Source organism: Rhizophagus irregularis, chromosome 3, assembly GCF_026210795.1.
Source record: "Rhizophagus irregularis chromosome 3, complete sequence".
Lineage (NCBI taxonomy): Eukaryota > Fungi > Glomeromycota > Glomeromycetes > Glomerales > Glomeraceae > Rhizophagus > Rhizophagus irregularis.
The window spans coordinates 1,469,148-1,495,711 of NC_089431.1; the positions used below are offsets into that span (position 1 = coordinate 1,469,148).

At 29.7% G+C, this 26,564-nt stretch overlaps 8 protein-coding genes across 9 annotated transcripts; 6 read left to right on the forward strand and 2 right to left on the reverse strand.

Moving 5' to 3' along the window:
• Nucleotides 1-721: 721 nt before the first annotated feature.
• Nucleotides 722-5,362, forward strand: OCT59_020372 (uncharacterized protein; the record flags this gene model as incomplete). Its single annotated transcript, XM_066149141.1, has 5 exons — nt 722-1,128; nt 1,208-4,757; nt 4,838-4,954; nt 5,021-5,242; nt 5,327-5,362. The coding sequence occupies 5 exons, from the start codon at nt 722-724 to the stop codon at nt 5,360-5,362; spliced, it is 4,332 nt and encodes a 1,443-aa protein (XP_065990086.1).
• An 807-nt stretch (nt 5,363-6,169) lies between these two features.
• OCT59_020373 (uncharacterized protein) lies at nt 6,170-10,397 on the forward strand (the record flags this gene model as incomplete). Its single annotated transcript, XM_066149142.1, has 17 exons — nt 6,170-6,342; nt 6,541-6,658; nt 6,733-6,795; nt 6,886-7,101; nt 7,176-7,364; nt 7,463-7,659; nt 7,737-7,881; nt 7,969-8,129; nt 8,214-8,394; nt 8,469-8,639; nt 8,710-8,821; nt 8,958-9,205; nt 9,280-9,420; nt 9,501-9,758; nt 9,842-10,051; nt 10,124-10,188; nt 10,265-10,397. 17 exons carry the CDS (start codon nt 6,170-6,172, stop codon nt 10,320-10,322), a joined length of 2,706 nt encoding a protein of 901 aa, XP_065990087.1. The 3' UTR covers nt 10,323-10,397.
• Nucleotides 10,398-10,501: 104 nt separating this feature from the next.
• On the reverse strand, nt 10,502-11,622 carry OCT59_020374 (Dihydroorotate dehydrogenase (fumarate)). Its single transcript, XM_025313545.2, has 3 exons — nt 11,430-11,622; nt 11,248-11,359; nt 10,502-11,147 (listed from the first exon to the last, which is right to left on the reverse strand). The coding sequence occupies exons 1-3, from the start codon at nt 11,607-11,609 to the stop codon at nt 10,648-10,650; spliced, it is 792 nt and encodes a 263-aa protein (XP_025187147.1). The 5' UTR covers nt 11,610-11,622; the 3' UTR covers nt 10,502-10,647.
• Nucleotides 11,623-11,861: 239 nt separating this feature from the next.
• On the forward strand, nt 11,862-15,535 carry OCT59_020375 (uncharacterized protein; the record flags this gene model as incomplete). Its single annotated transcript, XM_025313546.2, has 17 exons — nt 11,862-12,068; nt 12,154-12,182; nt 12,276-12,361; nt 12,462-12,622; nt 12,728-12,805; nt 12,879-12,940; nt 13,022-13,070; nt 13,157-13,287; nt 13,376-13,530; nt 13,611-13,719; nt 13,815-13,914; nt 14,015-14,279; nt 14,346-14,551; nt 14,641-14,803; nt 14,882-14,988; nt 15,070-15,332; nt 15,415-15,535. Exons 1-17 carry the CDS (start codon nt 11,883-11,885, stop codon nt 15,533-15,535), a joined length of 2,271 nt encoding a protein of 756 aa, XP_025187148.1. The 5' UTR covers nt 11,862-11,882.
• Nucleotides 15,536-16,868: 1,333 nt separating this feature from the next.
• OCT59_020376 (uncharacterized protein) lies at nt 16,869-20,332 on the forward strand (the record flags this gene model as incomplete). The annotated part of the gene is made up of 7 exons (XM_025313547.2): nt 16,869-16,955; nt 17,231-17,299; nt 17,451-17,623; nt 17,715-17,972; nt 18,071-18,338; nt 18,461-19,713; nt 19,798-20,332. 7 exons carry the CDS (start codon nt 16,869-16,871, stop codon nt 20,330-20,332), a joined length of 2,643 nt encoding a protein of 880 aa, XP_025187149.2.
• Nucleotides 20,333-20,755: 423 nt separating this feature from the next.
• Nucleotides 20,756-22,588, forward strand: OCT59_020377 (uncharacterized protein). 2 transcript variants are annotated; one of them, XM_025313548.2, is made up of 7 exons: nt 20,756-20,951; nt 21,109-21,226; nt 21,345-21,380; nt 21,458-21,564; nt 21,645-21,858; nt 21,958-22,187; nt 22,260-22,588. In XM_025313548.2, the coding sequence occupies exons 2-7, from the start codon at nt 21,142-21,144 to the stop codon at nt 22,323-22,325; spliced, it is 738 nt and encodes a 245-aa protein (XP_025187150.1). In that variant the 5' UTR covers nt 20,756-20,951; nt 21,109-21,141; the 3' UTR covers nt 22,326-22,588. The 2 variants fall into 2 exon arrangements, with proteins under 2 accessions (XP_025187150.1, XP_065990088.1); XM_066149143.1 differs by lacking the exon at nt 20,756-20,951 and having other exon boundaries at nt 21,080-21,564.
• Nucleotides 22,589-22,758: 170 nt separating this feature from the next.
• On the forward strand, nt 22,759-23,508 carry OCT59_020378 (uncharacterized protein). Its single transcript, XM_025313549.2, has 3 exons — nt 22,759-22,852; nt 22,926-23,012; nt 23,103-23,508. The coding sequence occupies exons 1-3, from the start codon at nt 22,850-22,852 to the stop codon at nt 23,268-23,270; spliced, it is 258 nt and encodes an 85-aa protein (XP_025187151.1). The 5' UTR covers nt 22,759-22,849; the 3' UTR covers nt 23,271-23,508.
• OCT59_020379 (uncharacterized protein) lies at nt 23,406-26,512 on the reverse strand. The gene has a single exon (XM_025313550.2). It carries the CDS (start codon nt 26,470-26,472, stop codon nt 24,013-24,015), a length of 2,460 nt encoding a protein of 819 aa, XP_025187152.1. The 5' UTR covers nt 26,473-26,512; the 3' UTR covers nt 23,406-24,012.
• Nucleotides 26,513-26,564: the final 52 nt, after the last annotated feature.

Here is a 26,564-nt window from a genome sequence, read left to right on the forward strand (position 1 = left end):
TAAATATTTGATGATTAGTTATAAAAACAATAACAAGAGTTTCTAATATTTATAATTATGATTCAAAATTTAGTATTTTAGAATTAATATTTTTCTTTCTATGATAATGCTAATTATGATTAAGAATGTTTTAATAAATTTCTAAGGTATATGTTTTAATGCTATGAATTATTTAAACTCTTTTATTTAAACTCTTTTTTATGAAAAATATCACTGATTCCTTTGGCGTAGTGTATAATGTATTGCTATATTTGATCTTAAATAAGTTAGATCCAATTAAGAATATGGTGATGTAATTTAATTTTAAATAAAGAAAATGATCTCCTTAGGATTTAGCTGTGCCATTGTGGCAAAGTATCTTTTTTTTAGAATTTTTGTAATTGTCATAATGAATAATTAAAAAAGTGTAACACTATGTGTAAATATTTCCATAAATCAACAACTGCGCCATGCGTCTCCTCATGATTTGCTGAGTAATTTAATTGCTTCAAATGACACAATAACTATTGTAGCAATTATCCGTGTGTATAATTAAAACAATGACCGCGAATTTGATCTAAATATATTTCAAATCTTTTTTTTTTATTTCAAAAAATTTTTTTTTATCTTTACTTTCTTTCTTTCTTATTCTTTCTTACCTTTTTTTCTCTTTTTTCTCCTATTTACTGTGAAATATATTGTGAGAAAAAATTTGTTGTGCTTTTGTGCGATAAAAAAAAAAATGAGATCCAATCCCACAGCCACTTTATCCGCAAACGATTGCCCTTATACCACAACCTTAACATCCTCATCCTCATCCATAAATGAAGAATTTACTCAAGTTACGCACGATGGAATTCTCTTATTATTACGTTCGCGTAAAGAATCCACTGATAAACAATCTGCCGAAGAATTCTTTAATAAAGCCCTCGCTTATTTGTTATCATTATATCATAATAATCCTAATGAATGTCATTGGTTTTGTAATGAAGAACTAAGTGACATCGCTACGGAGTTATTGTTTCTTTTTGGTCTTCAAAATCCTGATGTGCACGTTGAAGAATTCAAAACTGTACTAAAAGAAATGTTGAGAAAATGTCTTAAATGTGTAAAGAATTATATACCAAATAAGAAAGATTTATATGAAAGGTACGATTGTGATCGTTTAATTTCTATAGATAATTATTATTATTTATATAAAATAATTATTCCTTTTATTTCTCTTTAGATATAAAGTTAATTATGACGATAAAGAAAATGTAGATGTTTTGTTTAGTTTAATTCAATCATGGGATGAAGAACGTGTATTAGGAACATTATTTTTCTTAAAACTTCAATTAAATCTAAATAAAGAAATATCTAATGATGATTTAGTTGTTGTATTTGAAATATTCTTTAACTTATCTTTATTTCAAAATTATGATATCAATGCTATGTTTTCAGAATTGATTTCAAAATTATCACAAAGTTTTATTCAATCATTGGCGGAAGAATTTCCTCCAGGTCTGTTTCTAGCTTCTGTACACGAAAGTGATGATGTTAGAAAAATTGCTTGGAAATGTTTACAAATAACTTTGAAAGATTCAAATTTAAATTCAAATTTGAAAATTCATGAATATTATCAACTATTCAAGAAACTTTTAGATTATTATCTTTATAATAATTTGAGAAAATCAACTTTTGATTATCCTATAGTAAAAAAAGAAGGATTGTATTTAACTGGAATCACAAAGATCATTTGTATCCTGAATTCTGAAATACTTCATAATATATTAAATGAGGATGAAAATTTTGATATGTCAAAATTATTAAGAGAAAAATTTATCAATAATAAAAGTGAAAGTACATTTGTAGAGATTGTTAGATTTTTACGTGCATTTTTATGTAAATTAAAACATCACTTTTGGTTTAATTCAGAAGAATCTTCACCATTAATGCTTTTGAAAAGTATAATAAATGTAACTGATAATCAGATCTTTTATAATGTGATGGAATCAACAAAATCTGAACCAACAAAAAAAGTTGTATTCGATTTGTTCCCTGCTATTATAGATTCTTTGCGTGATTATGATGATGAAGAATACGATATTTTTATTAATGTTATGTTGGGTAATTTACTATGTATATTTCAACAAAGTGATAGGAATGAGGATTTTTCTTTAAGATCATTGAAGATGGCTTTAAAGATAATAGAAGATAATAATTATTCATTTCATTCTAAATTGTATTATAAATTTCAAAATGCGATTAATGATAGATATGGAATATTTCATAAAAATCCTTCAGGAACGGAACGAGAAAAAATTATTAACGAAATTTCAAAGTATGGAAATGAAGTTATCCAGGATGAAAATGATGATCAAATCAGTGAATCTGAACCAAATCCAATAATAATAGAATCCGTACCAAAAAAAAGAACTCTAGAAAATCCAATTTCACTTAATTCGCTGACAACAAATACTCCATCTATTACTTCTAATGACTCATCTGAATTAACGACTACTGAGACTACAAAGACTACTGAGGGATCATCTGAAAAACAACCGTCATTAAATATGATGCGAAGGAAACCTATTTCTTGGAATCAATCAAAAGCACCTAATAGTCGAAAGGAACAAAGTAAAATCAGTAAATTGCACGAGTCATTCTTAAAAGAACAAAAAGAGAAATTTGAAATGTTTAAGAGAGCTAAAGAGGAAAATGAAAAGTATGCTAAGATTGACGAAAAGCGTCGTAAACTCCGAGAGATCGAAATAGTTGATTCGGAAATTTCACAAAAATCTTTATCAAGATCAGTTACACCCCAAGCTGTTTCATCAACATCAGATAATGAAAGTGCAGAAAGTGTCAATCCTAGAAAATCGAAAAGGATAAAAATAGATGACGGTAAAAACTCGAATAATTCTAATAATTCAAGATTGCGAAAGTATATTCCACCACCACAGAAGCCAAGAAAAACAAAGTTGCTTGATATGAGGGAAGTAATTAAACATCAAGAATCATCATTTCAACAGCGAGCAGTCGCCAACAAACGTAGAAGAGAAAATATAGAAAAGAGGTTGAAACCAAATATAAATAATCTCTTCAAGAAAGTATTATCATGGGGTTTGAAATCAAAAGGAGAACTTCCACCAAATACTTTAAGAGATCAATACCATCAAATTCCAGACACATTCGAAAGTGTCGAACAATATATCAAAATTTTCGAGCCATTATTGATCTTGGAATGTTGGCAAAGTTTCGTGCAATCGAAAGACGATTTAGATATGGATAATGATAAATATGATAAATTGATAATTGAAGGTATAGCTTCCATTGATGATTTTCAAGAATTATCGTGTAGGATGAATTTGGATAAGATGAGAAATATCGCTGATAGTGATTTAGTAATTGTAGTACAGAATATTCCAAACAAAGACTCAGCTAAAATGTTTTTGGCTATTGTGAAAAGTTGCACGAACCATGATCATGTTACATTATTATGTTATTTACAAAATGAAGATATGAGTATTAGGAGCGAGTTAAGGCCAGAAACAAGTTGGTTGGTATATAGAATCATGAGTCTAACACCACCTAAACGAGAATATGCCGCTTTAATTGGATTGCCACACTTTCAATACAAAGATATGATCTTAAACCCGAAAGGGCAAATTTATAGTCCAATTCCTGAAAATGAATTAGTCGAATATATGACAAACTTTCACATTAATCAATCCCAAGCGGAGGCTGTTCACAAGGTCATACAACAGAAAAATGGCTTTTCGTTAATACAAGGTCCTCCGGGTACCGGCAAGACATCGACAATCCTTTCGATCATAAGTTCTCTTAGAGGTGTATCTAATCAATATAAACATAGAATTTTAGCATGCGCACCCAGTAATGCAGCGGTGGATGAATTGGAAAGGAGGCTTCGACAAGGAATTTACAATTCTTGTGGTGATATCGTTCATTTGAACATTGTAAGATTTGGTAAATTAGACAGTTCAGATAAAGATCCTAATTCACCCGAAGGTGAACAAAAGTTAAAATTGGATCGATTGGAAAAAAAATTAAAAGGTTTAAATAAAAGACGTCAAGAAGCACGAAGTGGATGGGATCGAAGTACGATAGATGCGGAAATTGATCAAACTAAGGATGAAATAGGGAAAACTTATGAAACTTTGAGAAATTTGAAAGCAGAACAACAAAGTGTTAATTACATGGCAAAACGTGGAAATATTAGTAATGCCGATTTGTTCGAAGCCGATGTTGTCTGTGCGACATTGGCAGGAAGCGGACACGAGACATTTGCAAATATTGGCATACAATTTTCTACGGTTATAATTGATGAAGCCGCCCAAGCGATAGAATTAAATACATTAATACCTCTCAAATACAACGCAAGCAGGATTGTTTTGGTTGGAGATCCTAACCAATTGCCGCCTACGGTATTATCTCAAATTGCTACAGATTATTCATACGAACAAAGCTTATTTGTTCGATTTCAAAGATGTTTTCCGAGTGCTATTCACTTGTTAGATACACAATATCGAATGCATCCCGAAATTAGCAGATTTCCAAGTCGTTTGTTTTATAACAATGCATTATTAGATGCACCTGATTTAGAAAGAAAAAAATCGCAAGTATGGCATAGTATGCATATCTTTGGACCGTATAGGTTTTTTGATGTTGAAGGCAAAATGATTAAAGATAAGAAGAAGTCTTCGTATAATACTGATGAGGCTTATGTAGCCGTAAAATTATTTTTAACTTTAATCAAAAAATTCCAAGATGTTGATGTAAGTATTTATATATACATTGAAAAAATGACAAATAGAGATAGTATCTCATATTGCGCAAAATATTTTTTTTTTTTTAGTTCAAAGATAAAGTCGGTATTATTACTCCGTACAAAAGGCAATTGATTGAACTCAGGGCAAAATTTAAACAAAGGGTTCCTGAGTCTTATTACAATAAGATAGAATTCAATACCGTAGTAAGTAATTATTTGGATGATAATTTATTTTATTTATCAAACTAATTTTTTTGGTTGATATTTCAGGATGGATTTCAAGGGCGGGAAAAAGATATAATAATATTTTCCTGTGTTCGAGTTGGAGAAGATAAAGGGATTGGGTTCCTCAAAGATATTCGTCGCATGAACGTAGCCCTAACTAGAGCTAAATGTTCATTGTTTATCCTTGGAAATAGAGCGGCATTAGATACTAATTCTCAGTGGAAAGGATTGATTAAGGATGCAATACAACGAGGCTTTTATACTGATGTAAGTGTTAAACTGTCCCTTTTTTTAGTTAAACATTTCTTATATTAACTCATTTATTTGGGGATACTTCTTTTTTTTCATCAGTGTTCTGATTTAACATTTGAGAGAGGACTTTTATAAGAGAATGTCTAGTATGTATAATTGTTTTGTGGGCATTGACATATAATTAACATATTTTAATATAATAGATAATATAATAATTTCTTGTAATTGTGGACCACAAAATAAATTTGGATAATAATAGTTTAATAACAAAAAAAAAACAATTATTTAATTATTTATTACATATATCTTTATTACTACTACTATTTTTTAAATTATGGATAACATTTTATATAAGTTTATCACATGACTTTTGGCCAATCAGTAATTAGGATGCTAGAAGCAATTCAATATTGAAAGTATTAGAAATCATTTCAAAATCTAAGTAATCGTTTAGAGATGAATTTATTATTAAATATTAATAGGCCAATTTAGACGAGAGAATTTGTGAAGTTAAATCATTAAAACCATGAGTCTTGATATATCTGTTATATCTGCAAGATAGATTTTAGGATTCTAAAGAAAAGAACGGACTTTTATTTTAGATAAAAATATTTATTTAATTTAACCAAATGTTGCATTAAGCCTTATGTATTTATATATAAATATTGAAAAATAAAACATCATCTTACCCTATGTTATTGTTATCATCAATAACCTGCTAAATAACTTGTCAGTTGTGTATAATATTCTCATTTTAAAATGCTAAATATGTAATTTGTTATAATGGACTTCGATGCAACTACCAGGATTTGGATTACCTAATATAGCAAATTCAATTTATTCCATTGATCGTAAAAAAAACTATAAATTTTTCCATTACACTGCTTAAACAATCTTGTTTGCGTTTGTTTAACGAGTATCTATCTATTTCAGTCAGAAAGTATGGCTACTACTAACCAACTGAAGCAACTTGCAGAAAGATCTCGTAAGGTTGCAAATGCAATCGTAAAACAAGACATACCGACCATTGAGCGAAATTTGGAACAAATTGAAAAACAGTCGCGTAAACTTGCTGATAAAGTTATAAAACCTGGAGAAGAACCTGAAAGAAAAGCGTAGGTTCCTTAATTAAAATTTATTTTATTAAACATTGGAAAAGAACTATTTTTCATCATTAAAAAAACTTATTTAATAAGAACAGTGAATATTTGTGATACATTGCTGTTTCTCGTTTGTAATTTTTTTTTTAATTGAAAAAAATAATGGCCAATCTTTTCTGAATAATATTTTTAATAATGCTGACGCGTCTCTAGCCCCTATTTTTTAGCGAATATTGGGATTGATGGTGATAGATTATCACAAGAAGTTAAGAGTATAAATGTATTGGGTGCTTTTGAACCACGGGATATTTTACCAGATACAGATGTTGAGGTAAATCAAGATTTTTGTAGTTCCTGGATTTAATTACTTTCCTTCTTATTAACCTATTTTTTGTTAATCCTTAGAAATTTATTGAACATAAACATCAACAGACGATTTCCAATATTATTAAAGATGGACATACACAGGTTGAGCAAGATTTTTTTATTATTTTTTATTGATTCGAATTATTTACTATAAAAGTATGAAATTTTTAATAGCTAACTGTTAAAATTTAGACCATAAATGATTATAACGCCTATTTTGATCGATGTCTTATACAAGATTGGGACAAGACAAAAAGAAAAGTTTTCGAAGAACTCGGTCAGCATATTCCAACTGGTACTTCCAGTAATAGTTCTGATTTATTTTCTACACCAGGGAATAGTCGTTCTATATTTCAAACTCCATTGAGAGGGGCTCCTTCAGGAAGTTTTCCTGGACCTTCAACCCCGGTTAGCTCCATGTTTTTGATATGCAATCTTTATTATTTTAAAATCAATATTAACTATTATATAATATTTTTTAGAGATCATCTTATGTAACTGCAGGAGAAAGAACAGTATCATTCAGGAGCGAATCAGCTTCACAATTAAATCAGAGACATCTGATATATTTTGATATCGTATCTAAGTTGAACAATTTTAGATTATCGAAGATAGAGTATGGTGTTGTAAATGAATTTACAAATGCCGCCAAAAAACTTGGTGTAGATTATGTAAGAGTCATTATATCCCAAATCATTTTCAACATAATAAGGTTTAAAGGTGGAAAATTTTTTCCTTTAATTAATGTATTTGTTTATAATTTCTTTAGGTAAAAAAATTAGTTCAATGTTGGCAGAGTCTTATATCGATTGTTGGAGAAAATAATGTTATAGATGGGCGTTTTGCCCGTTATCCTTTAAAAGAACGCCATTATGCTAAATCATATATGGCACCTGCTTCAAGTCCGGAGAATAAAGAACTCTACAGAAATTTATTAAACGGGGCGAAACGTTATCTGGAAGAATCGTATCCTTTTTTTCTGAGTATTTTAATAATTATACAATACAATGTAATACTATTATTTCTGAACTTTGTTTTAAAAGATATCGCGCATATTCATTAGAATATGTGAATTCATTCCGTACCGAAGCTCTATTAGGCGGACAGCCGTCCGTAAGTAATACAGCTCGTGCTATGCTACGTGCTATCCATAGACCTAATGGAGGAATTCCAATAAATAACTTAACGGTATTTGAAGTTTTTATTTTAATTATTCTGTATAAATTAATTCATGTAATAATCTCGAATTTATCATATTTATTATGTATTAAAAAGATGGCGGAAAATATCCCAATATGGGGACACATTTATATTTTGCTTCGTCAAGGTCATTATCAGGATGCTTTGCAGGTTGCAGAAGGTTATAAAAGCAACTTTTCAAAAACAGACCAGACGTTTATCGTATATTTTACAAAATATATAAATAACAATAATAGGTTTGTTGCTAATCGTTTTAACAGGACTAAATTTTATTGCTAATGGGAATTAACCATGTAAAAATATTTCCTATATTTTACAAGTCTTCCTTCGGATGACCGACAAAAATTAATGACAGAAATTAAACAATGGCCACCTTTTCCACATTTATATGACCCGTATAAATGCTTACTATATCAAATAATTGCTCAGATGGAAGAATTACCCCAAAGGCCACCGACAGACAGTATTAGTCCTACATTTGAAGATTTTATGTGGTTGCATGTAATTATTATAATACTTAAAGCTTCTATTAATTATAATTACTTCTTTATTTATCTTATTCTTTTATTTTATAGCTAATGTGTATTAGTGAAATAGATATGGAAAGTAAAACCGGTTCAGATATTCTCTCACTTGAGAGATTTCAAAAGAAAGTACGGGATTTAGGCCCCGCTCATTTTAATCATAGTGGTAAAGATCCTATGCAATATTTCCGTGTTTTATTGTTAACTCTTCAATTTGAAAAGGTAACTATTTAAATTACTGTATTTATGCTCTTAATATAAGAAAATAATAATTTTTTATATTATCAATTAGGCGATATATTATCTCTACCATGAGTATACTGAGGATGCTGTACATTTTGCTATATCACTTGCATATTATGGATTACTTAGAGTTCCAGAATCTGCAGAAGCTATGGCATTAAGTAAGTATAATGAAGAATGATTGAACTCCAAAAATTCACTTATTCAAATCGAGTTTTTTAAAATTAAATCATTTTCAACATTGAATACATTGAATGAAGTTACTGATTCTATTCGGATTGAATTTTATATTTATAGTTATTGATGAAGATGAATCTCGTCCAAAGCTTAATTTTAACACAATTATATATCAATATGTGCGTAAATTAGCCAATGATAAAGCTTCTAGCACAGCATTCCAATACCTTATTTTACTTTGTCTGTATGGAAACCGCCAAACAGACAGTGGACGACATCAGGTTGAGTTATGTCATTATTATGTTAGGCAACTTGTATATGACACAGAAGCGTTTTCAGAATTGGTTGGTGATGTTCGGAGTAGAGAGGTTCGTATATTTTATCATCTGCATATAAACTATGATTCCATTGAGTTAATATTTAACTTATTATTTTAAATTAGGGCCAAATAAAAAAATATATGCCTTTAATGTACATTGATGATGAACAAGAATTCAATGAAATTATTGTTTATGAACTTGCTCAACAGTGTGTTGAAGATGGAAAATTTAAAGCAGCTCAGAGTCTTTATGAATTAACAGAGGTAAACAAATGAATATAAACTTATTTACCTAATTAGTTAGGTTAATGAAATTTATGTTTTTCTATAATTTTCTTTTGTAGAATTATGAGAAAATCATTGTGTTGCTTAATAAGATGTTAGCGGAATATATATGGGTTTCCATTCAAGGTGTTTCAATGCAACCAGAAAGTGCACAGGAATTGAATCCTCAAGAAATTAAAAAAGTGTTACAGGATTATAAAAAACATCAAATAATAATGAGATTACCAGCAGAACGTATACAGACGTGTGAAAAATTACTCGGTCTGGTTGACTTTATAGAATTGTATAAAAAACAAGATTTTGAGAATGCCCTTAGTGTAATAATTTCTTTTATAATTATCGTTTGATTTATAAATATAATTTATACTTATTTATTTATTTATTTTTTAAAAAAAAATAGGTTATACAAAATGTTGACCTCTTTCCCTTTGAAGAAGATGTTAGCATAATTAAACAAAAAGCTGCTGCAATAGATGGGTTTGATGGTCAATTGAAGAACTGTGTGGCAGAACTTCTACTTATCACAATGCGCTGTATACATTCACGTTATGAACAATTGAAAGAACAAACTTCATTTATGTCACCGAGTCCTTCGAATAAACATTTAGATGTAAGTTTCTTCTTTTACAATAACATCTCATAAAATTTCAAAAACCTTCAACTAATTTTTTTTTTAATTCAGGATACTTTTGTTCTTCGACAAAAGGCTAAATGCCTAGTTTCATTTGTAGGATATTTAAAATCAAGGTTATCCATCTGTTTAAAATTTTTATTGTTATATTCATGAGACTTATAACTAACTTCATTCGTTTCTTAATTATAGCGCAATTACATCAGACGTTTTTCAAAAATTAAACGAGTTCGAAGTTCTAATGAGATAAATGGATCAGCTGATCGTAAATTTGCAAGTAAATTATATTACAATAAATAAATAAATAAATAATAAAAAAAGATACATAAATTAAATAATCCCATACGTATAAAATTTTTTGATTCATTTCAAGTATTGAATCCAAAACTTCGATAAAGTATGCCTGCCATGATTAAAATTAATTACAATTTATAATTTTCCGCATATACTGTAAATGCGTTATTCAAATAGTCTTTTTTTTTTTATTTATTTTCATGATGTTAAGACTCATTCTATATGTGCTAAATTTAATGCTAAACATGATAAAATAGCGCATTTCCTGCAATGCTCTCAAATTAATTTGCTAATCTTTCTAAATAAGCCTTCCAACCAGCATCTCTATATCGTTGCGCTTCTACAGCAACATCTTTGTCACTTCCGTAAATTCCACGGCCCACAATAATAATATCACTGCCACTTTCCAATATAACATTCCTAGGTGTTCTATACTGTTGACCTAATCCATCCGTAGAAACATCAAGTCCAACTCCAGGGCTCATGACTATAAAATCTTCTTTATCATCATCGCTAATTAATTTTCGTCCAGCAATAAATCCAACAACAAAATCTTTATGTCTACGAGCCATTTCTACTGCAGCTTCTGTATATGCTCCAGTGGCCAAACTACCTTTAGAAGACATCTCTGCAAGAAGTAATAATCCCCGACCCAAGACTAATCCCACTTCTTTTAATCCAGAAACTATTCCATCACCAGGTAAAGGATGTGCATTTGTAATATCTGCCCATTCTGAAATTTTGTAAATACCTTTGGAATATTGATGCTTCACTGTGTTTCCTAATAGCGAAAAGAATTGAAAGATTTATCATTTATACATATAATCAAGAAAAAAAAAATATAATATATATTTATTTATTATTATAAGCACAGACTGCACCAATATCAGCGAATTTCCTATCTTCAAAGATCATAAATTCGTGTTTGGTTCGCAATTCTTTAAGTTGTTCAATAAAATCTTGATCAAAATCTACCAAAATGTCTACATGAGTCTTAACATTAAAATAATTTAATTAAAAAATATCAACAAATATTTTCTAACTATTTGCTTTAAAACTTTACTTTTAATAAACAAATGTATGGTCCGGCCTTATCAGCTATTTCAAGAAACTCTCGTTTCGTAGTTACATCAAGAGCAAGTGATAGATTAGTTTTCTTATGTTCAATAAGAGAGAGAAGTTCACGAGCTGCTTTATTAGAAAAGTTTTCAACACGTTCTCCATATTTCTTCTTTGAAGCCATAGTAAAAATAATTCAAGATGAAAATTTTTTTAGGATATACCTTAAATGGCATGTGATTCACAATAATTTTTAACTATATTTGTATCTACTTGTACATCTAAGAAAGACTAAGAAAATTTATTTATATCGGGATTCATAAAGAATGGGAGAAATGTAGTAATGCACATATCATTTCTATTTATAATCATTTGTGTATCGAACATTATTTTTTATTTTTAATTTTTAAAAATAATTTATATCAATAAATTACTTAAGAAACGTCTTTCCAAACACATGGATTACAAAGGATTTTCTAGCTCTAGTACGTCTTTCAATGGCTTCGGAAATCGTACTCAAGCAAATTTTAATTTAGCGGGTCCTAGCGGCAGCACTGGACTTAACCGACCTGTTCAAAATAACATCGCGAATGGGGTTAATAGTGGTGGTTATCCTCCAACAACATCTCAAAACACGAATATGGTTCGTTTCAAATTGAAAAGTTTACGTATTATGATACTTATTTTTTTTTTTAATTTTTCTAAATTTTTTGTTATAATATTTGTAGAGAATGGGAAAATGTACGTGCTGCGATAGGTAAATTATTCAATTATACTTTCATTCTTTTAACAGGCTATATGAAAATTTGTACTATAATAATAAATAATAACAGTTTTTTCTCTAATATAGTACTTTGCGATTTCCAATCACAGTGTCTTGTTTCCGATGTACCGTATGTCAAACTATCAATGACTTGAAGCCATCTATACAAAGATGTATGTATTGATAATAAATTATCAGGCGAGCCAAGATTAATGTACTTTGCTTTAATGATTATATGCTATTACGAATTAATCTGATTTCTAATTAATGAAGCGGAACCCATCACTCCGTTAACATTGGACAGAATTCGATCAATGATTGATACTTGTATAGTTCATAGCAATGGAAAAGGTACTCCAAACTATGAATTACTAGAACAAGCTATACAAAAAGCTTTTTCTAATTGGTATATTTTGAATGAAAGTTTTAGTAACGTAAGGGTTAACTTTTCTTGGAATATTTATTATATATATATATATATTATAGTATATGCTAGTAATAATTTTATTAATAGAAAATATTAAATTTTATGATAAAAGGGTCGACCTGTCGCTTTGGACGATTGTGGTGTCGCATTAGATGATGTTAGAGAAGCATACAGAATTATATGTGATTTGGTGTGTTAGATTTTGATATAATATTCAAATTTCTTTTTGAAATTATCTAAAATTTATTAAATAATTTTTTTAGCCTGAAAGTGTTATAAGGTCAATGATGAAATCAACTGAGAATATATTGAAACGCCCTGGAAGGTAATATTAAGCAACAGTTCATGTTTAATTTGGAATTACTTTTTAATCTTATATGGTAATTTGTTTACAATTTATTAAAAGAATGTTAAAACGCAAGGAGGACATAAAATTCTTAATGATAATTCTCGAGGTTTGTATTTTTTTTTTTTTTTTTTTGAGAAATTATGAACATTATTATTTTATATAATGAAATCATTTACAAATTTTGTTTATTAGAACCCACTCCTTGGGCAACATAATTATCCTCAAGAGTTATATCATCATCATGACATTATAAAAAGAATATTTGGATTACTTTCTAATTTAAGCAATGAACTTCATCATTATTTAGTTAACTGGTTTACACGGTTAGTTTAATTTTTTTTTTTTATTAAAAAAATATCCTGTGAAATCGTTTATGATATATAAATAATTTCTGATTATGTTTTTCTTTAGATTATCCGTTAACATTTTCCGAAAACGTATAGAATTAGTTAATTCCTTTATCACATTTTTACTAAACAAGCAACGCAACACGAGCCCCAGAATTCCGCCCGATTACGAGTCAGATTGGAAAATTAGCTCTGCTGCACGAGTTATGGCGTTGTTATGTACGAAGTTTTACAATATTTTTGAAAATAATAATAGAAGTTACCCTTACTCTTTTTTAATAAAATTAACTATTATTTAGTTGCGGCGAATAAACAATCATCTAAGGTCTCGCTATCAGATTTTTATAACACATTTGTAGATTACATCGACTTACTAACAGATTACAATACATGGGAACAGCGGTCTGGGTTAGTAACCGTTGGTGGGTTGGCTTATTTTTGTTGAATAATAAAATCTCACAATTTATTCTTGCCTGTATCTTCACCCATCTCCTTATTTATAGGAAATTTGCATTCTGTCAGTATCCATTTTTAATAAGTATGGGAGGAAAAATAAAAATCATTGATTATGATGCAAAACGACAGAAGGATATGAAAGCGCAGGTACGTTTTTAAATTAATTAATTATGATTAATTTTACTTTATTTGTTTACAATTAGAAAGGCCGAATAGATTTATGAACATTTCTAGCTTTTTTTTTTAGGAAGCTCTCTATACAATATTTTTTTATAAACGTATTACGACACCAACATTAAACTTAAAGATAAGGAGGGATTATTTAATTGAAGATTCATTGAAACAAATTGAAAATTCATTGAAACATATAGAAGATTATAATTCAGAAATTGGAATGGAGCTGAAAAAATCATTGAGAATAGAGTTTGTTGGTGAAGATGGTGTTGATGCAGGTGGTTTAAGAAAAGAGTGGTTCTTATTATTGGTTAGACATTTATTTGATCCAAAGTTTGGTAAGCGCAATACTTTTGAGATAATTATTTAAATTTTTCAGTATTAATTACTTATTTTATTTTAAGGTATGTTTACTTGGGATGAGGACTCTAAGCTATGCTGGTTTAATCCTGCAAGTTTAGAAACAAGTGACCAATATTATTTAGTTGGAATAGTTATTGGGCTCGCAATCTATAATTCCACTATATTAGATGTACATCTTCCCTTAGCATGTTATAAGAAATTGTTTGGTATATATGTTGGTTTGGAGGATCTAAAGGTATTTCAACCGGTATGTTATCACATTAAATAATAATAGCCATATTGACGAATTTGATTTTACTATTAGAAATATTATAAATTTTTTTGATTTTATAAAAGTCCTTTGCAAAAGGTTTAGAACAACTTCTTACATTTGAAGGAGACGTTGAATCCACATTTTGCCGCGATTTTGTTGGTGAATACGAAGCATTTGGCGAGTTAAAAAGAGTTCCTCTTATACATAATGGCGAAAACATGCCTGTAACAAAATATAATAGGGGAGGTAATTATACGAAATGTTTTATGTCGATTAAAATTACTTTATAAAACTACTTTATATTAATTCATTTTTTTCAAATAGATTACGTTGAAAGATACGTTAATTTCGTGCTTAATGATTCTATTACAGAACAGTTTGAATCATTTAAGCGCGGATTTTACCATGTTTGTGGTGGTAATGCTTTGTCTGTACGTATTATATTGTACCGGTTTTCCTTTTTAACAATGTAATTAAATTTAAAATTTTTTTTATTTAATGAAAAATTCAAGCTTTTCCAACCTGAAGAGATCGAACTTTTAGTTCGAGGTAGCGCAGAACCACTAGAAATTGATGAGCTAAAAGCGGTGACTGTATATGAACGTTTCAGTGAAGATGAAGAAACGATTAGAAACTTCTGGTCCTTATTTCGAGAGATGGACCCTCAAATGCAAAGAAAACTATTGACATTTGTAACAGGAACGGATCGAATTCCAGCTACAGGGTTGGCAAATTTAGCATTTAAAATTTCATGCATTGGAGAAGATAGCGAGAGGTAATCATTGATAAAAAAAATATTTTTGTTTTTTTCCTAGTTTTATATAATTTTTTTATTTCAAAACAAAAATGAATTATAGATTTCCGATTGCGCATACTTGCTTTAATCAACTTTGTCTATACCGGTATCGTTCTCGAAAGAAATTGGAAGAAAAATTAAAAAGATCTATAATGGAAAGTGAAGGGTTTGGATTGAAATAATACGATACAAATAATTTATGTCAACTCTTTTTCATTTATTATTTTGCATTGCATTTCTGTTTTAATATCGTTTTTTTATCCTTGAAGGTTTTTTTACTTCATTCATAATAATCATTGACGTACTTTTTTTGGATAATAATTTTGTAACAAAATTCTTTTTTATATTTATTTTTAATTTAACTCGTGTCTCGACTGATAGACCCAGTGTACTTTAGTTATTTATATTATGAAATTGACAGTCTATTTATACCCAAGAAAAAAAGAATTAACGTTTATATAGTAATATTATGCACCCTATTTTTATACATATTCTTTAAATTTTCAAACATTCATTCAATCGGTCATAGCACTTAAAAATTCGATTTTCGCCTTAAACTTTTTTATCTTCAAATGAAATCTATTTATTTTTCACGTTGAACTATATTGGATTATTTAGTTAAATACAAACTTTGATAAGTAGGATTTAATCGGTGTAATTTTATTTTTTCTTTAATAAACTTGCAAGATATGAGAAATAATAACATCATTTTAATCATTCAAGAAATTACACTTGCTGATTTATTTATATTTATTTATCACATATAAATTCATAATTCATTATAATAATTTATTGGTTACTTGACACTAGAGAGCATCAATTAAATAAATTTAAGAGTATTAAAACGGGGGTAATAAACAAATATTTATTTTTCTTGTAAATCATTTCTCCTTAAAAAGAGAATTGTTTTTCTTTTGATAGGATCATGTTTGGATTACCATTATTATTATGTATGTATCTTTTAACCGTTTATTTGTTTGTAATTATCACACCCAAACCTATTTAATAAATAAATTAAATTTGATTTAAAAATTCTCATAAATAAATATGTAGTGAAAATTTAAATGTTGCAAATGTTGCAAAGAAATGACTTTTTATCCAGATGTTTTTCAGAATCATCATTTCATCAGAAAAAATGTGTCCTATAAATTCATCATTGCAGCTATGTTACAAACAGGAAAAGTTTCCTGAATGAAGTAGGGTCTCGTGTAACTTCCATATAGGTTATTTATTGAACTTATGGGATTATATACATAAATGCACGTAAACAATTAAAAAGTTTCTAATTATGTGCAATATAAAATTGTTCAATGGTATTTATATAAAGCTAAGCTCGATCAAACGTTTAAAACACCAACCAGATACTTTCTATAGTAACGCTACACATGATCCATTTGTGTGAAGTTTCGAACTAACTATTAATTCTTTATAAATTTCTTACCTTTATTCGTACGAATACATTTTATATATATTCATTTTTTTTTTTCCTTACATCTTTAAAATTACCTTTGTCAAATGGACGACTACCTTACCGTAAAGGAGTTAGGAAATGGTTCATTCGGCACAGTTGTACAGGCAAAACACAACCAAACTGGTCAAGTGGTAAGTTTTACGGAATTTTATTCAATATTTTTTTGCCTTATACATATATAAAATATTTTTTTTAAGACCTTTTTTCGTCAAATGGTATTAAAGAAAGTGTTTTTAACGACAATAAAAATAAATTAAAATGGGGACTACCCATTTTATATATTTTTAAGCATTAACAAAAAGTACTTGAAGGTGCTCCGAGAAAGTTAATCTTAGAATAATATATAAATAATTTTTTATAATAGCTGTTTATATATTTTAATTTTCTTTCTTTGTGTAACATAAAGGTAGCGATCAAAAAAATGAAAAAGAAGTTTTCTTCGTGGGATAAAGTGTGTGAACTTCGCGAATTCAAGGTATTGACTGGAAGATGGATTTTTGAACGATCTAATTACTATTGTCTTTTTCGTCTTCGCAATCTTCATTTTTTAAACTAGATTCGTGCCATCCACGTGATTTTAACATAATTTTGTTAATTAATTTGGAATTGGAAAATAAATAATAAAGGCTTTAAGAACCCTACCGTCACACCCAAGTATCATTTCCCTATTAGAAGCTTTTCTTATACCGCAAACACGAGAATTATATTTCGTTTTTGAATATATGGAAGGTAATCTTTATCAATTAATAAAAGATAGAAGAGGAAAAAAGTTGAATGAAAAAATTGTACAATCTATCATGTAAAGTCTTATTTTATTTTGTTTAATCGAATTACAAATTATATATATATATATATAACTAATTTTTTTTTGTTAAATTATTAATTTTTAGATTTCAAATACTTGAAGGACTTTATTTTATTCATTCATATGGAATTTTTCATCGTGATATGAAACCAGAAAATATCTTAATATCAACTCAAAAAAAAATAACATGTGAATATGATGTAGAAAATGATCCTAATACTAAAAATAATTGGTCAGACGATATAGATGATGAGTTTGAGTATATGGTAAAAGTTGGTGATTTTGGTTTAGCGAGAGAGATAAAATCGAAACCTCCATACACAGACTATGTTAGTACAAGATGGTAAGAAATTCTTAAAGGTGCGTGTTTAAATTGCTATTTACGTATAGAGTACTTTATTAATCCTTTTTTTTTAAAAAAAAATAATAATAATTTTCTAGGTATCGTGCACCAGAAGTACTTTTACGTTCTAATTCTTATTCTGCACCAATAGATTTATGGGCAGTTGGAACTATTTTAGCAGAATTGTTTACTCTAAATCCTTTATTTCCTGGATATAGTGAAATAGATCAATTATATACAATTTCTAAAGTATTAGGAAGTCCAAATGTTAAATCAGAACTTAATGTACAGACTGATGGAATTGGTGGAGGAGAATGGAAAGAAGGTGTTAAACTAGCAAAGACAATGGGATTCTCTTTTCCACAGGTAAAAAATGTATAATTATATAATTCATCTTTATTTATACTTGTTAAATTTATACTATTTGCAAGTTCATTTCATATGAAAATAAGTATTGAACCGATTAATAATTCACTTTCAATTATTAGACACCCCCACAACCATTATCAAATATGTTTTCTCAATCAACTCCACCTTATTTTCTTGAATTTCTTTCAAATCTTTTGCTTTATGATCCAAAACAACGTCTTACTGCGTTAGATGCTCTCAAGCATCCATATTTTACTGAAAGCAATTTAATATTTACACCGCTTAATGAACTAGAGGAAATTAATTTAAATAAGAGAATGGAAAAAAAGAGAAAAAACGATAGTTTTTTGTTCAAAAGAGGAAATTTATCTCCAGGTGACAAAAAGAACAATAATCGTTATATATGGACTAAGGCAACAGATGGACATAACAAAGATATAGTTGAACTGTTTAACAGTGGACCTGCATCACATTTGCGACCTTTGGATATTGAAGCCGCAAATAATGTTAGACAAGAGGAATTTGTACTTCCTACAATTAAAGCTATTAGTCCATTTAGGACGTCTCAAGACAATGGTTTTGGAGATAATATGAAGTCTATTGAACAAAGTATAATTAATAATCATCTAGTAAGAGAGCATGGAACGATAATGGAAGAATATGAGCATGAGGAGACTTCATCGATAAGCAGACCTTATACAGCACATTGTAATGGACATGGAAGAAGATCCATAATAGATAACGCTAAACCAATTCCTATATCGCGCGGTAGACAAGGGCATGGTTTTAATGGTGATGTTCCTTCAAGGCACAAATCAAATTTAAGTAGATCATTTCAGTTTCCGCCCGTACATAAAAGGGATCGTTCTAGTGCAACAAGTGAAATAGATCAAATGATAAAAGAAATTGAAAACATGAATCAAGGAATTGATTCATCACAAATTGATTATATTTCGCCTATATCACCCAAGTCTGTTGATTTACAAAGATATCAACTTCCAGATGATGTTATGAGGTTTTTTGGAGCTGTGGATGACTCATCGCCTGTTCTAAGGAGATCCTGTAGTAGATCGAGAGATTTTATGAAAGTTCATAGACGATATTCTTCAGCATCAGCTACACAAGAAATGTCACCTACAACATTTGATTTCCAGCATCAAAAAAAACCATCTGTTGCTTCAAGTCAAGACCATACGAGGAATGATAGCGGATTCTCTACTAACAGTACTAATAATTCATCTTTGGAGAATGAGAAGGAAATACCATCATATGCGACTAAAGTATATGGTCAACATTTAAAAACTTGGCAACAAATATGTCAAGAAAATGAGATATCATCACATGATTCTCCTCTTAATGATGATAACTTTGGGTAAATAATTATGTTAAAAATAATCTTACATTTTTAATTTCCAAATAATTTAAACAATTTACAAACATTTTTACTATTTTGCAGTATGTTGATAAACGATTCATTCAAATCGCCGGTAATTCCTGAATTTCGTGTTAGTGATATTTTAGGTAATGATATTTTAAGTAATGATATATCACAAAGTAAGCAAGAGTCTCCAACATCAGCGAACAATAGCTTCTTTTCTAATTTAAAGGCGGCAATGAAATCACATGCAGTTTCACCTACAAAAAGATATGGAATTTTCAGTTCTAATCATGAAAGTGCATCTACATCAACAACCCAACAATCAACATTAAAATTACAACCACGGATACAGCGTAGTAAAAGTAATTCTGGTGCCAAAGAAACTAAAAAAGCTAAATCAGCTATAACAAAAAAACGTTCATTTATCTTTGATTCAACGTCAGTTAGTGCTAATTCATTATTTTCTTTAAAGGATGATAATACAATGAAAGAATCATCATCCAAGGGTACAGGTGGAGAAAAGAAAGATAAAAAACTTTCTAGTTCTCCTGGATTGTTTGCCACATTAGGAGCAAAATTTCCAGGCGGTAAAGGAGGAGGTTCCGGAGGTTAATTTTATTCATTAATAATATTTATTATTATTAGTCGGAGTTTCGGACATTTGATATGAACATTATCATAACAGGATTAGATAGATAGATAAAAGTAGACAAGTAAATTTAGACAAAACATTTAATAATACAAGTATGTTATGCGATCAAAATTGAAATCAACAAATTTTCTTTAGACATTTGTAAAATACAATAAAAATTTTCATATATAACTTCAAAAACTTTTACTAATTATCACAAATTAATATAATACAGTCTTGAAAATCGAAACCCTTGGAAATTTTTTTTTAATAAAACGATAATATTAATTAATATATTTAGTAATAAATCTTAAACTAATAATTATATACCAATCAAAATAATAATTATAATTAATGGTCGAAGATAGCTTTTTTTTTGCACTGCATTAGTCGCGTGGAACCACTGGAGGAATTTCTTGTTTTTGCTGCAATACCTAACGAATAAAGATTCTCGTGGGCATTGCATTTCTATTTTTAGACAAATATAGATTTTATTCACGCCAGCTTGCATCATTTAAGGGTGGTTTTCTAAATCTCGATAAAACTTTTATAATTTTGATTTACAATATACATAATATATCGGTAAAGCGAGTTTCCGGCTGTAGGTTATCTTAAATTTTCTCCGATAAAGCAATAAAAGGTGTCTTCATTTTTTTTTCTGTGACACAAACATTGAAGTTCTTCAGACACCATAAATCACAGCCGTTTGCTTTTTTAGAGGACAATCTTTTTTTTTTACTTACTCTTTTTCATCTAAGGATCAAGGAATTTGTTAACACCGCTATATAACCATGAGTGAATCACGAACAGAATTACTCGCGTGGCTGAACGACTTGTTACAAATCAGCTATACAAAAGTTGAACAATGTGGAACAGGTAAGTAAAACATATTCCGGGTGTTTTTACAAATCAACATCTGGTACGTTGTGTATTTAAGGTTACTTTGAAATACTGACGTATTTTCCGATGCTTTTAAAAAACTTTATTCCAATAGGCGCAGCTCACTGTCAAATTATTGACTCAGTATTTGGTAAAATAGTTATCATTTTTTATTTTATGTTGGTCATTGCTGACTTTATAACTTTCTAATATATATCATTTTATTAGGGGATGTACAAATGCAGAAGGTTAAATTTAACGCAAGACATGAATATGAGTATGTTGCTAATTACAAAGTATTGCAGACAGCTTTTGACAAACACAAAATCGACAAGGTAAAAAAAGGAGAGGGAAATAAATTTAATTGTTTTTTTTTTTGGGATTTTCCTTATTTAATTTATCAAACGTATAATAGGTAATTCCTATTGAGCGTCTTACTAAGTGTAAATTCCAAGATAATCTTGAATTCTTGCAGTGGATGAAGAAGTATTGGGATACTTATTATCCCGGTGGACCCTACGATGCCCAAGCAAGACGTAGCGGTGGTGGAGCAGGCGTTGTAAAATCGGTATCTGGTGGAGGTGCCACTAGAACCATGCCAAAAAGAACCGCTGCTAGTACAGCAGCAGGTGGGTTAAAATTAGCAATCGTCTTAAGGGTTTAAATTAATCTACATGACTAAATCATACCACATCATTATATCGAATTTCCTTATTCGTATTATATAGGACGAATTCCATCTACAGGGTTACATCATGACACCAATCAATCAGCTATGGTGATCGAATTAACCAAACAAAATGAAGACCTTAAAGTTACTGTAGATGGCCTTGAGAAAGAACGTGATTTCTATTTCGGAAAACTTAGAGATATCGAAATCTTGGTTCAACAACAACTTGATGTTGAACCTGACAATCAATTATTGAAAGAAATTCAAACCATTCTTTACAGTACAGAGGTATGCAATAAAATTTTTCTTTTTGTCAAGTAATTCTTACTTGATAATAAATTATCATTATATCTTTTTTAGGATGGATTTGAAGTTCCACCGGAAGGAGCAGTCGAAGGAGAGGCATATGATGAGGAAACCTTTTAAATTTTTATTGAAATCATAATATATATACACATCTAGAAAAACCTTAAATACCACTATTTTTTTTTAACAAAAAAAAAAGATAAATGAAGCATAATTTTGTGAATTAGTACTTTTCTTGAACTTATTCCGTTATTTTCAAATGTAGTTTTACAATCATTTTTTAGTTAACGTAAAAGCAAAGTTTTGTTAAAAAACATTTTTTTTTTTTTATAATAATTTTAAAGGATCAAAAAAAAAAATAAATAAATAAATTAATAAATTAAAAAATAAATTATTTTAATTACAGTATATAGCTATGATTCACATTTCGCATTATATACTATCAGTACGTACTGTCAGATTATTATTGGCTAAATTGTAATAACCAATTAAAATCTGATTAATATCCTGAATATAAAATTGGAAATTGAGCCTACCTTTTTCGTTTTCATTATTATTTTTGACTCTTTATTATTAATATAAAAATTTTCAATTACTTACTATCGAATATTTTTCTACTATTTCAATTAATTAAATTAATAATTATGGTTTGTGATAAAATAAATTCTTTATCGATTTGTCTTTAAATTCGATTATATACTTATATTACATGTTATCTAGGCATCAAGTGATAAAGCAGTTGGAGCTACGTTGCTTTTAACTTCTGTAGCATTATTTTTATATTATACCATATGGGCGTTAATCATGGTAATGTAATGTAATACTTTAATTTTATAAATTATTACTTAAAGAAAATTCTTTAATGATGTTATACTGTTTATATATATTATATATTAGCCATTTGTTGATGATGGACATCCATTACATGAATATTTTCCTGATAGATCATACGCAATAAGAATACCTGTTGTATTATTACTTTTTGGTCTTACCGTAGTATTCACATTCTTAGCTTTAGTTATGATAAAAAGTAATGGTGCAAAGAAAAATGTTAAAAAAGCTTAAACCCTTCTTTCTTTTTATTTTATTATATTTTATTTTTATTTTTTTTTTTAAAAAAAATAATATTGTTAGTTATAATGAAGTAATATATATTAAATTGAATAATTGAATATAGAATATATAGAATTCAATAATATTATAATTGGCTAATGTATTTCTAAATTTATTTACTTTTAAAACGAAACTTTCTTTTTTTTTTGTAATTTCTAAATAAATATTTTATATAACTTTGTTAAAGTATAATTAAAATAAATCTTATAAACATCTATTGTTTATAAATTCATAATCTAGAATTATAATACAATCGTTAATACCCAGATCATTTCATAAATGGTCATAAATGGCAAAAAAAAATCCTTAATACTAATTAGATAAAAGAAATATATTTTCTTACAAATAAGAACTTCGACGACACTTAGTCTTATTTATTATAATAAATCTCGGTAGCAGAACCATCCAGTTTAAATTACTTAATTGATATGCACTCTGTGCTACACGAATTATCCAAGTGTGCCAACTTTATTTATGAAATTATTAATTTGATAATCCTGTCATCCGTCAATTTTTAGATGAAATTGTAAACAAAAAATTATTCTTTACTTAAATATTACATTAAACCCATTTTTCAGCATTGCAACTGTTTTTCTCATTTTTATAACAAAATTTACATACCTTTTTACTTACATAAAATAATCATATTGACAGCCTAACTTTATTTTACACAAATACTATATATTATTTTCTCCTAAACTTCTCGTTCTTTTTCCTTCTCTTTCTCCCTCTCCTTTTCCTTATCTTTGAGTAGATGTTTCTTTAGTGGAGTGCTAGTTTTGTCACTATTCTTTTCTTCTTTTCTACGTTGTTTATCAATTTCACACAATCTTCTATATATCATATTCCTTTGTCGTATAGCTTTTAATACACCTTCCCTCGTCTCATTGTAACGTCTTAATATCTCATTGCTATTTTCAAGTTGTTCTTGTAATTGCTCGCGTACCATAATTAAATTTTCCAATCCTTGATCCTTAGCTTCCTGAGCTCTCTTTCCTTTACTTCGATCATTTCCTTGTAAACCCACATTGAGTACTCCAAAATTTTTTCCTCCTTCAACCTCTTCAGCCTTAAATACGCGTGTACTAACTGTTTCCGGTGGAGGATTTAGTCGGAAATCGAGTTCTTGATGCATATCATCATCTCCTTGCAATACTATCATTAATCTACTTATCTTCTTATTAAATTCATGCTCCTTCTCAATTCTTTCCATTAATTCTTTTGCTAAAGATTCAAGATGTTTGCTTTTAAGTATACGTCGATAATGTGGTTTACGTACAGCATCTTCAGGTTTCTCTAATGGGCCAAGAATATTTTCCACATCAATATCTTTGTATGGGCTATCATTAGCTTCACCTACAAATTCCGTAGCTTGATCCGTTGCTTCTTTACTTCCTCGGTAAATAATAGGTCGTCTTGTACCATTAGGAATTTCGATTTCCTCTTTATCTTCGACATATCCGTATGGCGCTCTTAGTTTGACTCCACTATCCAAAGCCTCAGCACGATGTTTCATTTTGTGCCCTCTGTTATGCGGTACTAATCCTATATCTTGCTCTCTTGAAATGCTTTCATCATTCATTCCACGTGTCATAGAATTATCAAGAGACACAGGCCCTGCGTATCTATTGCGGTGATGAATGTAATGGCTACCTTCACCAGGATTAGTATGAGTATTATTCATTGCAGCATATTGCGAATTAAGTTCTGCATTCATATATCGTATGCGTGGATCCTCTCTAGATCTTACAGACATGGAAGACAAGTAAAGCACCTGTGCTGCTTCTGTAATTTCTGCTCTTTGTGACGCTTGCTGACTTGCTGTTAATTGAGTTGATTGATGTATACTTTTCTGGGAATTATGATGTCCATTTTTGTGCGATCTATGAGAAGGTTTTGTGGATGAATGCATAGGTTTTGGCGAAGCCTGTGTAGTTTTTATACTAGCTTGTGAAATTATTGGCGAACTTGGCTTTTGATTATTAATTCTCTGAGCAGGTTGTATTGGTGCATGTTGTGGCAGTAATTTGGGATTGTTACGAATATTATTAGCAAGCTGAACACTTTGTGAAATTAACGGCGGAGGCGCGTCTGAAACATAGGACTGAGATGAAGTACGACTAGACGTGTGTGAGATAGGCTGAATACCTTGCATTGCTTGTGGACCTGATTCTTGCATAGAACGTTGTCCTTCAGTAGGACGTAAAGAAGCATGTGGAATAGATGTCATTTTCGAAGGCGTTTCTTGAATAGAAGAACGTAATGAAAGTTGTTGTACACCTTGTGTTAATCCTTGTGTTAATGTAGAAGTGGAAGATGGTCTAGTGTCATGTACAACCATTGGATTTGCTAACTGCGGACGTGTTGTTCGGGCTGAAGCTGACTGCAAATCCGAATGAGACGATGATAATCTAGGTGATGGATGAGGTTGCATACTCTGAGGAGGCAACATTGAAGGGTTTGATTGTTGAGATGTATGATGTACAGGCGGATTATAACTATGTGGAATAGTTGCCATATTTACACTACTTTGGTGTCCCGATTGTGGGGGTAAACTCATTCTACCAGGACTCATAGAAGGTGGTCTAACACTTGCATTTGTACCGGGGACGGATCTATAATTACTCGTTTGATCCACAAGAGGATACATCGGGCTTGAATAAAATGGTGCCTGAGGTGATTGTCTTATTCCTGGAACCCGAGAGTTCGGTGAGATAGGAAGTTGTTGGCCCGAAACATTTTGAAAAGTTGGAACTCCTGCTGTTGGCATTATGGGTGAAGATTGAGTAGATTGCTTCAAAGCAGGAGCGGGTGGTTGACGAGACATTCTAGGAGAAACAGTCGTTCCCACTGACGCTGACTGGCGCGATGTAGGATACATTCCTCTAGCTAACAGTTGTGGTTGTTCTTGTAATGGTAACATACCTGGGCCAACCTGTTGCATCCCAGGTGCAATCGGCCTTTGGATCATTAAACCTGTATGATTTATGTTAGTTTGTTGCAAGGAAGTTTGTGGATGAGTCAAAGTCTGGAAGTTTGGTCGCATTTGTAAACTTCCCTGGGGGATGATCGCAGGCTGTTGAGGAGCGATTGACTGCCTGCGGCCTGAAGGAGTAGGAGCTGACGCTGAGGTAGTTCCATTATGCTCTTTCATAATTTCCTAAATTCTTCAAGAGTAACGAGAAGACTAAAAAACTACCCGCATAAAATTTTTACAATGTGAAAAATCGGTTGTGCTCCGCAGTA

Coding starts and splice junctions, on each gene's coding strand:
- OCT59_020374 (XM_025313545.2), bottom strand. CDS start 11,609: ATGGCTTCAAAGAAGAAATATGGAGAACGTGTTGAAAACTTTTCTAAT. Junction 11,360..11,429: donor CATACATTTGTTTATTAAAA/GTAAAGTTTTAA, acceptor TTTAATGTTAAG/ACTCATGTAGACATTTTGGT. Junction 11,148..11,247: donor TAGGAAATTCGCTGATATTG/GTGCAGTCTGTG, acceptor TTTCGCTATTAG/GAAACACAGTGAAGCATCAA.
- OCT59_020377 (XM_025313548.2), top strand. CDS start 21,142: ATGAGTGAATCACGAACAGAATTACTCGCGTGGCTGAACGACTTGTTA. Junction 21,227..21,344: donor AGTTGAACAATGTGGAACAG/GTAAGTAAAACA, acceptor TTATTCCAATAG/GCGCAGCTCACTGTCAAATT. Junction 21,381..21,457: donor AATTATTGACTCAGTATTTG/GTAAAATAGTTA, acceptor TCATTTTATTAG/GGGATGTACAAATGCAGAAG.
- OCT59_020378 (XM_025313549.2), top strand. Junction 23,013..23,102: donor CCATATGGGCGTTAATCATG/GTAATGTAATGT, acceptor ATTATATATTAG/CCATTTGTTGATGATGGACA.
- OCT59_020379 (XM_025313550.2), bottom strand. CDS start 26,472: ATGAAAGAGCATAATGGAACTACCTCAGCGTCAGCTCCTACTCCTTCA.